General features: G+C 39.8%; 1 protein-coding gene across 2 annotated transcripts in view; it reads right to left on the bottom strand.

Annotated features, from left to right (window-relative positions):
- Positions 1–12,075, bottom strand: part of LOC107738687 (cortactin-binding protein 2) — a 51,037-nt gene that overhangs the window by 19,735 nt on the left and 19,227 nt on the right. For both annotated transcript variants that reach the window (XM_016550477.1, XM_016550478.1), the window contains exons 3-4: positions 3,427–3,651; positions 433–1,867 (exon numbers count right to left, since the gene is read on the bottom strand). In XM_016550477.1, the coding sequence (XP_016405963.1) occupies positions 433–1,867; positions 3,427–3,651 (1,660 nt within the window). The remainder of the gene's footprint in view (positions 1–432; positions 1,868–3,426; positions 3,652–12,075) is intronic.

Below are 12,075 nucleotides of genomic sequence, written 5' to 3'. Positions count from 1 at the left end.
ACATTGTGGGAAACAGGTTAGTGGTGGAACACAGGAGAGGCAGAACCATGCTGTAGGTCAATGGGAGGAAAGGGGATAGAGCAGCCTCTGGCATCAGCTTCAGAATGGGTTACAGGAAAGACCCCTAGAGACCTGCTTTGTCAAGTGAGGGTCAACCTGACCTATTCGTATCTAAAAGGGTTTTTGTGAAGTCAAGAACCTGTCCTGATATGGGTGCCCTCAAGAATCTTACAAATATTCTTGGTTACGTTGAAGTACTGCATTTCAACTGGCAGATAACCCTAGTAGTGTATGAATACTCCTCTCTTGGTTTCTCCAAGTCTATGTCCTCCTCTGCTAGGACTTACTGTAGAATACATCAAGTATGGAAAAGCAGGGGAGTAGAGAGGAGAAGCAGTGAAAGCAAGGGTGAAGAATTGAGCACCCTTTTACCTGATGCTGCTGCCAGGGGGCTGCCCGGGTGCTGGGGACTATGGAACAGAAGACTAGGAGGGTTTATGGAGGGGCTACTGACAATGGTAGCTGTGGAGGAGGTGGTGACAGGGGGACACTCCACACATGCTGCTGTCGGCTGCGACCCCCACGGCCAGCTAGTACAGGAAGCACCCACCTGTGACGCAGTCAAGGCTGGGACTGTACCGCCCAAATCTAAGGAGGGCTTTGGTGGAAGCTGAGGGGTGGCAGTTGATTTGGCAAGGCCCACCCCCAGTCCTGTTCCTGGGGACCTGCTGGCTTCACCTACTACTTTGATTGGTGGGTGTGGAGGGGAAGGTGTCTGGGACAGTCCTGGTTTTTTTGGTGGGATGGGAGGTGGGTTACCCCGGTCGATGCGGGCCACAGTTGGTGATTTAAGGCCCATCTGGGGGTGGCCCAAACGCCCGGTGAATGGTCCCCCCTCAGATGCAGAGTGTGGCAGACCAGGGCGAAGGGCTGCAGGGGGCCCCCCTGCTGGAGGGCTTGTAAAGCGGGAGAGAACCTGTGTGACTGTGTGGCGTGCCTGCTGTTTGGCTGCAAAGTTGTCTCGATTTGTGGGGGACAGATCGCGGGAAGGGGGGCTCTGGTTTGCGGTTCCATTTTGGTCCTGCTCCGAAGCAGAGGGTTGGAATTTGTAACGGGCCGCCTGGACACGTGGACTGACCCCAGTTGGCAAGGTAGCAGACACACCAGGTGAATGTGAACCATGCGCATGCGTTTGGCCCTCTCCTCCATTTTCTGCCTGAGAGCTCCCGTGGTGTAGCCCCCGTCCCACACTGGAAGTCTTAGGTAGGTTCATGCTAGCATAGGTGGAACCTGTAGGCTTGACGGGGATGGAAAGTGGCACCTTCTTAGCCCCTTCATTTTCCAGCGGTACATCTGTCTGAGAGGAGGCAGTCTTGCAGACAGTGGCCTCAGTGCCCACAGCCACAGATGTCACAGTCTTGGGTTTAACTGGGGCAGAAGGCAGTGGCGGGGCGTCTTTGCATCGCTCAGTTCTTAGTTGCTCCACCTGCTGGCGGAGATTCTCACTTTCAGCTCGCAGCTCCGCAGCACGCATCTCCTCGCGGCTAAGCCTGGACCGTAGCTGCTCTCGCTCTGTGTCAAACTCGGCCAGCTGTTTCTCCATCTCCGCTTCCATCTGTTGGCTACGACGTCGTTCAGATGCCAGTTCTTCCTCCAGTCGTCCCACGGAGCGGCCTTCCTGCTCAGTGCGGGACGAGAGCTCCTCAAAGCGCTGGTTCTCTTCGACTACACGAGCAGCTAGCTGCTTGCATTCATGCACCAGTGACATCACCACGTGTTTATTTTTCTCTCGCTCATCCTTCAGCTGAGCCGACAGCTTCCTGTGTTCCTGCTCCAGGCTCTGCAGCTGCAGTTTCTCCATTTCAAGCTAGACACAGCAGCAGCAGGGCAAACGTGAGACTCGCAGAGAGTAGATAACACACACATAAAGCAAGACACTGATTATTAAACAATTAAAGGTTTGTCAGTCCAGTGGACAATGAGAAAATTAAAAAATGACTTTAAAATCTAGTACAACAAAACTTGGAGAAAATGTCCTGAAATCAGAGGTCACTCTATGTTAACCTTAAATAACTTTCTGCTTATGTCTAAGCTCCACTAATGAAGCGTTTGCATTAATTTATCAGTTGTAGTGTTTTTCTATGTTTTATAAGCCACACAATTAAAAAAAAATCTATTAATAAACCCCAATGTCTATTTTGGAGACTGGCTTAATTAGCTGTATCTTTGTAAAGTAGGTCAAGGGATCAGTACTCATGTGCCAAGGTATTGGCTGAGATGATCACATCAATCATGTTTGATAGCAGTTTGACCTTTGAGGTATCAGTTTCTTTTAATATGAAAATTGAATATCAAAATAGGGGACACACTACTACCATCAACTGCTGCAATACAATACTTCCAGGAAACAAAGATGACCAATTAGCTCTTATTCACACTACATGTTACAGATAACATTTCAGGCTTTATTTACAGATTTGAGCTGCTTAGCCTATGAATAAATTAATACTTGCTCAGAAATAATGAGAAAACATTAGGCACAGTGGCTAGAAACAGACAGAAATCACTGTAATAACATACAACTACTGTACCAATGCAATAAGAGAACTGTCACCATAACAACCAAGTACAAGTGTTTATTATTGGAACAGAGAGCTCAGTTCTCTCACTGTCAGTGTAACATGTAAATATGCATGCTATGTACCTATATATAAACTGTATCTTGTTATATATAATAGGCCTATCCTAAAATATCACTGAAGCCACCGAGATGGTGGACACAGCTGATATATGGTCTGCAGAAATGGTGTGCAGTGATGGGCCAAGGGTCACTTGGAAGAAGCACGCCTGTGTGTGTTTTTAAAGTTCAAGGCCAGCTTTGATATCATGTAGCTTGTATTCTTCGTAGTACTAGCTCAAATTGTAAGATATAGATTTACGAATGTGTTTGGCAGAGTGTTTTAGAGCTTAGCATCCATTTCTCTCCTTCTCTAACACCTCCTCTTCTTTTTATACCGTCATTGCTCTCCTTGTCTGGCACTCTCTTTCTTACTGTTTTCTGACATGTACTATGCTTATGTGGAGGTTAGAAAAACTGGATTTTGCCTTCCAAGTCTTGATTTCATGTCACTATTTGTGCCAGAACAGTATCAGTGCAGCTGATGTAGACACATTACTACACACCCCCGAAAAAGACACAGGTGTACACATTGAATACTAGAATATATTCAGAGAATAACTAGGAACACCTCAGCAAACCTCTGACAGCAAACTTAATCACATCAAGGTAATCCTACAGGAAAGGAGGACTTATTTCAGATAGAATATGCAAATATTCTTTGAATAATTCACACACAATCCTTTCTGTAGTCTTGCCCTGTTAAACATATATGAATACACAATTAAACACACAATTTGAGGTCTTACCCTCTTCTGTCTGCTCTCAGCAGCCGAGAGCTGGGCAGACATCCTCTCCTGCATCTTACGGCAATGGGCCATAACAGCTTCCAGCACAGTTATGGGATTCGCGCTAACAGGCCTGCGGTCCTTTGACCCCGTCCCTGACTCAAAGTCCCTCTGCAGGGCAAGGAACGGGTCCGTCAGACTGAACTGTCCATATTGCTCCTGCAGGAACACTTCTTTCCTACGAGCCTATGAAGAAAATAATACAATAGATTGGTGAGCTTATTTATAGGAACATCACGTCCATTTTCTGGTTAAGACTGTATTTTTAATAGCTTTGCATGTTTACAACTGTCTGTATGTAATATCAAAATCATCCTTGTTTGGACACATACATTTAAATATTTAGTTATGTTGGATATTCTGAATAATGTGAATAAATTCTGATCATTACAGGAACACAGTATACAAGCTGTTCTGTTCAGCAGTCCTATTTCCAGAAGCAAGAAAATTGGCTTAATTTTGCTATGGCAAATAATTTACATAGTGCTTACATAAGATAGGAAAGAGACCAAATTCTGATCAATATTTGAATATTCTTGTGCATGTACATTAAACACAGACAACGAGAAACAGAAAACTTTAGGAGGTCAAGAGGTAAATACAAATCCTAGCATCATTATGATGCCAATGTGGTGCCTGTGGGATGCTGGCAAATCATTGTGAAATAACACAGAGCAATTATTACACATTATGTTCCCTTGGTGATGCAAGTACAGTAAGTGGTGGGTAAGAAGAAATGTCTTGCTGACTTAATGTGCTTTGGCCTAGAGACATGCAAGTCTCCAACCTCGCTCGTGATCTTGTGGATATCTGCTCTGGGAATTGTTCCGTCTTGGGAACTTTAGTGCACAAACAATCGTGTACTATTAATTAAGGTAAACGTTAATAACAAAAGAAGCCTTTATGCTCTTCTACTCTCCGATGCACACATAAACCACATAATACATCCTCACACTCACACAGAGAACAGGTTAGCACTTCTTCAGGGGTGATCATTAAGCTTGACGTTTACTTAGGCCGCGTCAAGACCAGCTGGTCATCTCAGCAGGGTCAGCAAAGGGCCAACCCTGTCATATAACGCACCACAAATGAAATGTTTTCCTTGACACAAATCAACTCAGATGAGTGACGCTGTATTTCACTGCATAGAGATGCAACACAGATTCAGGGGCATAGCAAACATGTTAACTGTAACTTGGGTCAAGACAAGAGTCTAACCGGTTGCATCTGCAGTGGGCCAAAAGTTGCATCTTCATCACGATGCAAGAAAAATTCTGTAAAAAATATTTTATTAGTAAAAGACTGTAAAATTGCTACCGTAAAAAGTTACCTTACTATATTCAATGAAAACAGTAATAGATACAGTAGACAGGACATTGTTAAATGTACAGTTTTTGGAAGTGAAAATCAAGTAATCTTGTAATTTACAATGGAAAAAATGCAAACTGACATTCCCAGAATTCCTTCATTTGATGGTTTTTCATTTAATTGTTTATTCTTAGTTTTTTGTTATTACTTATGTACATTTTGGGTTTTATGTTACCTCATATGTCATTAAATTAATGTTTATTGCATTATTTTAGTGTCATGTTTGTTGTCATGAATGGTGTTTTATATTTGTGCATGTGACACTGTAAACCTTCCATAGATTAGTATTTGTGGAAAAGCTGTGATGAAGTTTGATTCATTATGTGGCTTTTTTTACCACCTGTGTTTTTATGATGGTTGTCACTATATTATAAAGGTACAAAACAGATTTTAGTATTTTGGTGTATTAACATTATATCAGTTAATTATATGTTTTTATAAGTTACATTACATTTTTTAAAGTTACATTGAAGTTACATTTGTAAAACTGTTGCTACCATATTTTCTTATAGTAAAGTTCTGGCAACCAAAGATGCCGTTTCTTAACATAAATTTCATATTTTCTTACAGTGTAAGACACAGATGATGTTAAATGATTACAAGAACATTACAAGTGACTCTGTCCTCACAAAACATGCTCAGTCTCAGGCAACCCACTGGGCTGATCTAAACTACCCATCTGTCCTGGATAGGTCATGCTATAAAATGAACAAGCAGATCAAATGGGAGAGATAATCTACAAGTTTACTCTCTACAGGGTGTCCCTATTTAACACAGTCTGTGTAGTGGAAGCAGAAGGAATCATGCAAAGAGCACAAAGCATCCTGGAGGCTAATGGCCAACTATTGCCTAACCATAGAAGGAAATAATCAACCTACAGATGTACAAATACACACACACATACACATGCAACCCCTCAGATGAATGACTCTCATTGCAAGTGTCAGGATCAATTTACTTCTGCTAAGTATCACGGCTTTCAAGGGCATAAAAGTTCTCTAAGTGAGTTGCTTTCAGTCCACTTAACACGAACAGACAGACCAGTGCTGGACCAGGCTTATTTCATTATGAGTGCAGTCTGCCATATAAGTGGAAAACAAAAGGAAGTGGGTGAGAAAAATTGGAGACAGTCTCAAATCAAAGGAATGTACATGGATGGATGATGTTTCAAAAAGACTGAACATTACACCACAGTCTACTACAGAATTATGATCAAGTGGAAAGGAATGATTCACCTTCACAATCCTTGTGGATTGGGAATTTCTCTTAAAAATACCTTTACCTTAAGTTTTACCCTAAGGAATACCAGAAAAAATGACTACCGTACCAATTTCTCTAATATTATCAAACTGGATGAAAGGTTTTAGAGTGAAAAAACCCCTCTAAGATTACAAAACAACACATAATCCATCAGACCCATTGCTAATACTTAACAATGCTGTTGTTTTCCCACTAGAAATGATGCTGCATGTAAACTAAATAAAAACTTGCATCTTTAAAATGCCTAAGTTTAATATTTTATTCCAAAAAAAATTTCTCAGAGATATGAAAATGTACTTTAGAGTAGGAATGACCCAGGAAGAACAGTATGAGCACAGTAGAAAGAGAAACAGGAAATTAAAATATACTCCTGTTATTTTGACCAACAACTGTGAAGGAGCTAGTAAACACTGCAAAGTCTAGAGGAAAAGAGAGTGAGGAGGGGGCTGAGGGAAAGACTGAGAGCAAGAGAGAGAGCGAGAGATCTAAAGAGATGGAAGTCTGGAGGCGGGAGAAATGTCTGTGTGTCATGGCTGATAGAGAACGGAGGGCTTTGAGATTCTCAGCCATCTGGCACTTTCCTCTAGGCTTTCACAAATCTATTCTATAATCACAGAGGCTGTGCCGTCCCTCCTCCTCCTTATGAACTACTTTATCTGTCCATCATGGATCATGGGGGTCAGGAGAAACATTCAACACATTGCGTGGTATTAAGAGTAAAGATGAGGCTATGGTGGAAGAAACTAGCCATAAAAAACAAAGAAGAGTTACATCTGACTGATATAATTATTGTTTGTGGAAAATCAGAACATAGTTGCTTTGTACAAAACACATCTGTTAATGCTCATACTAACGCTTTAGTTATAATGCGGCCATGATTTAGTTGTCGCTCTCTATTATAATGTAGAAAGAAATTCCAATCTTTTAGGACATTAGGCATATATTTCTATTTTACCGCAGAGCAATTTATTATGACAGCTACAAGGTAAAACCCCTCACTTTAGGCCAAAATGTAAATTACCAAAATTACAAGAATATTAAAAGGGCCCTATCCTATACTTTTATATTTTTTTCTTGGAAGCCCACTTATAATTTTATTCAAGGTTGTAATTTAGTTTTACACAACCCTTTTCACTCTCTCCTTTTAATTTAAAGGAATAGTTCTCCCTAAAACGAAAATTCCATCATTGTTTACAGACCCTCATGCCATCTACTGCGGAACACACACACACACACACACAAAAAAAGTGAAGAACGTTGGGAACCAAACAACATTGGAGCCCATTGACTTCCATGGTACAGAGGGAAAAAAAATCAAATATTTCTCCAAAAAAAAAAAATTTTTTTTTAAAATTTGGGTACCAAAAAAACATTGGAGCCCATTGACTTCCATTGTACAGAGGGGAAAAAATTGGGAACCAAACAACATTGGAGCCCACTGACTTCCATTGTATGGAGGAAAAAAAAAACTCTCCTCCCAAAAAATCTTTTATTCATGTTTCACAGAAGAAAGAAAAGGATGTATACAAGTCAGACAAGTTTGGAACTATATGGGGTTGAGTAAATAATGACAGAATTGTATGAACTATGCTGTTATATGGAAGTTACTGTACATGGAGATACTTTCTTGCTTAAAAAAAGAACCTAAAAGAACATATTTTGAGAAATGTTTCTTTTTTGTGCATACCGTGGAAGTCTGTGGTAACCAAAACACTGGTTATCACACTCTTCAAAATATCTTCTTTTGTGTTCTGCAGAAGAAAGTCATACAGGTTTAGAACAACATGAAGGTGAGTAAATGACAGACTTTTCATTTTTGTGTGAACCATTTCTTTAATTTGGGCAGGCATATGCTAATGTGTGTCAAAATCATGGTGATTTGTGAATGACTCATTTTCTGGCATCCAAATGGCCCAGGTGGACTGGAGAGGAAGCAGGGAAAAGCTTATTGCCCATTAAATGTCAAGTCAAGTCATGTTTATTTGTATAGCCGTGTCCTAATCTGACTGGGTTTTTAGAGGCTGAATAAGACAAAAAAACCTGTTGAAACTTCACACACTCTTTGCCAAGTCTTGAGCTTAAATTGTGTACACAGGCCTCCTAGTGGAGTTCAGGCAGGTCTCTGGTATTATTAGCATTAACCTTTACAGGCACGCGCTGGCTGAGTGAGGGGTCCAGGGCACACCGCCAAAGGGGAAAAGATGCTGAAAATGAGCAGAGAGAGAGAGCAGGACAAAGACTGTTTGAGGGGAGTGACAGGAGATGACTGAATTGGTGGGAAACAAGGTGAGAAAGAGGCAATATACAATTTCCCTATGGTATCCACACCATAACAAAAGCTTTCTTATTCGCCTTTTCTTTTCTGAAAGGTAAAGTATCAAGTCACTTCCACCAAACTGATGCCAATTCAAGTGTCTCTATGTGAGCCACAAACCTAAAAATCTGCCGTCATCTTCTAGTAGATGCCCTGAGGCATATTACACTGACTAGTAAGGTTAACCCATGAGCAAGACGTTTCTGTGGGAGAAAGTGCTTTTTCTGTGTCGCTTCTGTTTGAATGTGAGTGTGCATCCAAAGACTCTCACAAGGGGCCTTTCAATTAGATCAACACAGAGCTGGCTTTGTGGGCCAAGGACTTCCGCAGCTCTCCTAACCCAAATGCGACATCAAAAGGCATCAGGCTGATGGAGAGGAAGAGAGGAACGGAGAAGAAATGTAGTCTTGTGACAGTCACATCAGAGTAAAACACAATATTCACAGTTGGAGAGACTCTGAATGCTTGTGACTTACAGGCTCTGAACATTTTCAGCTTTCTGGGACAGATTGAAAAGCTCCATATTGACGATGAGTTGGAACAGCATATGGTATTAGGGCTGCACAATTAATCGAATTTCTAATCGTGATTACAATTATGGATGCCACAATTACGTAATCGTTCAAAGCGGCAATTAATCGTTCAAAGTCCACTTATGTTATTCTGCGTGCTTAAGATGCGTTTTTTTCTTTCTACATGTTATCTTGAAATTTCAAGGGAATAATCGACAATTATGATTTTTGTCATAATCATGCAGCCCTATTTGGTATAGGCCTGTACATTATTCGTTTCAGTAGAAAAATAGGGCACTAAAGGTTTAAAGGGGTCATATGATGCTGCTAAAACATAGTTACGTAGATATGTGGGGGCGTGTTAGAAGGAGCCGTTTTAGGTAGGCGTGGTTAACTCTTAACTTTTATAAAGAATATCTCTTTGGATTTGAGACTTTAGTCTTTGCAACTTTACAGATCTTCTTTATGCACCAGGACCTTGTAACCCTCCAAAGAGAAAGGAAAAATTGAAATCGCATCATATGACCCCTTTAAGGGTTTCTGTTTGGGGGGGAAAGGGAGAGGATTGGGTCCACAGGGGGAGAGAGAATCTGGGCAACCGAGCGGTCCCTACAGACCATCCCACCCCCATTCGAAAACCCCCAATACCAACCACCATCTGTCATGTACCCTCTCATACAAGCCACAATTTTGAGCCCTGATCAGATCACCTGACACCACATAGTATAACCCTTAGTGTCTAAGGTAAAAAAATAACATGCAACACCAAATGTGTCATTTACATGAAAGTATTTTTAAAAATTCAGCAAGGTTGCCTTAAAATGACATTTAGAATGTTACAAATATTTTATATTTGAACTAAATGCTGTTCTTTTGAACTTTCTATTAATCAAAGAATCCAAGAAAACAGAATCCTAAAAAAATCTACAAAAACATTTAGAAGCACAACTGTTTCAACGTTGAAAATAATAAATGTTTCTTGAGCACCAAATCAGCATTTTGGAATGATTTCTGAAGGATCATGTGAAACTGAAGACTGGAGTAATTGCCATCAAAGGAAAAATTTACATTTTAAATTATATTAAAATAGAAATGTTATTGTACACTGTAATAATATTTCAGAATATTACTGTTTTACTGTGTTTTTGATCAAATAAATGCAGCCTTAGCAAGTATAAAAGACTTCTTTCAAAAACATTAAATTGTACCAATCATAAACTTCTAATATATTTATATTTAATATAAACATTTGCCTTAATAAACTCCTAATTTGCAGCTTACTAATAGTTAGTAAGATGTTAGTAAAATGTTGTTAAGTTTCAGTATAAGGGATCTAAAATATAGTCAAGCAGAATAAGGCATTAATACAGTATGTGCTTTATAAGTAAACAGCCAATATGCTAGTAATATGAATGCTGCTTAATAGTAAGATTTGGTCCCTAAAATAAAGTGTTACCATATATTTAATTGAATTATGTAATTAAAAATTGTATTGTCAGCTATGTTCAGACAGATGGTCAGAAATGTATTTATGGTTGCTTAATTTACCTGCACTTTGCTATTGGCACGTGTCATAAAAAAAGTTTAGTTTTTTTTCAATAATTGCACTTTTTGGAGTATCTCCTGTCGATGGTTTATATAATAAGCGTCATGCCGATATTATTGCTTTTGCCTCATTGATAGCCAGAAGGCGAATTCTACTTCATTGGAAATCCTTGTGCCCTCCTGCTAATTTTTCTTGGTTGAAGGACTTAATGTCTTTTCTACATTTGGAAAAAATGCAACACTCCATTAGAGACTGTTAATTCATTTAATAAAAAGTGGAATCCTATGCTTTTCTTTGTTGAGACCATACCTTCATTATAGATCTAGTTTTGAGCAGTGTAGAGTAGCGCTTGTTGTTTGTCGTTTCTCCGATCACAAATGCAGACATGGTTTTATGTTTACGCAGCGCGATACGCAACGCAACATGTAAAAAGACAGTATAAGTCATTATAATCAGTAATTATATCCTCACTGGATGCAACAAAGCCAATCACAGCACACCTTGCTTTTTCAGACCGATGAGCTTTGTAAAAATCGACGTGTTTCAGAAAGGCGGGGCATAGAGGAGAAACAATAATCTACATTATGTGGAAAAGAATGTGTTTTTTTAACCTTAAACCGCATAAACACATTGCATTACACCAAATACACAAAATAATGTTCTTTTTAGCAACGTCATATGACCCCCTTTAAAAAAATAGCAGGTTGTGTTGATTTTCACATATGCCAATGTATATGTTGTAATTTAAGAATCTGCATAATAAAAAAAAAAGTTAATTTTTGACCTTGTTTGTATCTTGTAGCAGCACATTTCTTCAGTAGGTTTGCTATCAGTTTACCTCTGAGGATATGAGGATGTGACAGACATATTATTCTCATGACATCTGTTCAAGCAAAATAAAGCCTGTGGCTGAGTAAACAACATTGTGCCTTTTGTCAGATTTCTATTAAAAGTACCAATCGAATTAATGAGACGCTGCTGACTGAAGCAGAACTGACAGAGTCAGAGACAAAATCAATAACAAACAATTCAGGCAATGAGGAAATCCTGCACTTTTAATTAGAAGCTCTCTATAAAACTATCCAGCAGGGAATGTCAAACCAAACTTGATCCCTATCGACTGGAATTAAAGTTGACATCAAAATAACAGGACACGGATGTAATATAGAAACGGTACCACAGCACTGCTCATGAAGTGAAGAGGAACTGTCATACTCCCACATACATACTCACTTCTGGGTCAGATTCATATTAAGCTCAAGGCGCTGCTTTACTCTGATGTGAAACACTCACACACACAGACACCGTCTTCCCTATGGGATTCACTTATGGAAATCTATTCATGCTTTTGCTGCATATATCCCAAATGCAGCCTGACATCTTCTGTATGGATAAGCAACAGAGACGGGGTTGGACTAAGCCAGGGGTGTCAAATTCATTTAAGGTTGAGGGCCGGATCGGAGAAAATGTCCCCTTGTGCGGGCCGAATTACCTTTTGTTAAACCCTAGTTTGCTCACAATTACATTAATATTAACCATACAAACTACAATATAATAAAAAAAAAAAATCTAGGACAACTAGATGCTTGGTTATTTTAGGGGTGTGCAAT

Source organism: Sinocyclocheilus rhinocerous, unplaced genomic scaffold (assembly GCF_001515625.1).
Source record: "Sinocyclocheilus rhinocerous isolate Xijiao unplaced genomic scaffold, SAMN03320098_v1.1 scaffold1938, whole genome shotgun sequence".
Taxonomy (NCBI): Eukaryota; Metazoa; Chordata; class Actinopteri; order Cypriniformes; family Cyprinidae; genus Sinocyclocheilus; species Sinocyclocheilus rhinocerous.
The sequence above is the reverse complement of the archived record's forward strand: the minus strand, read 5'-3'. Positions and strand labels throughout refer to the sequence as shown.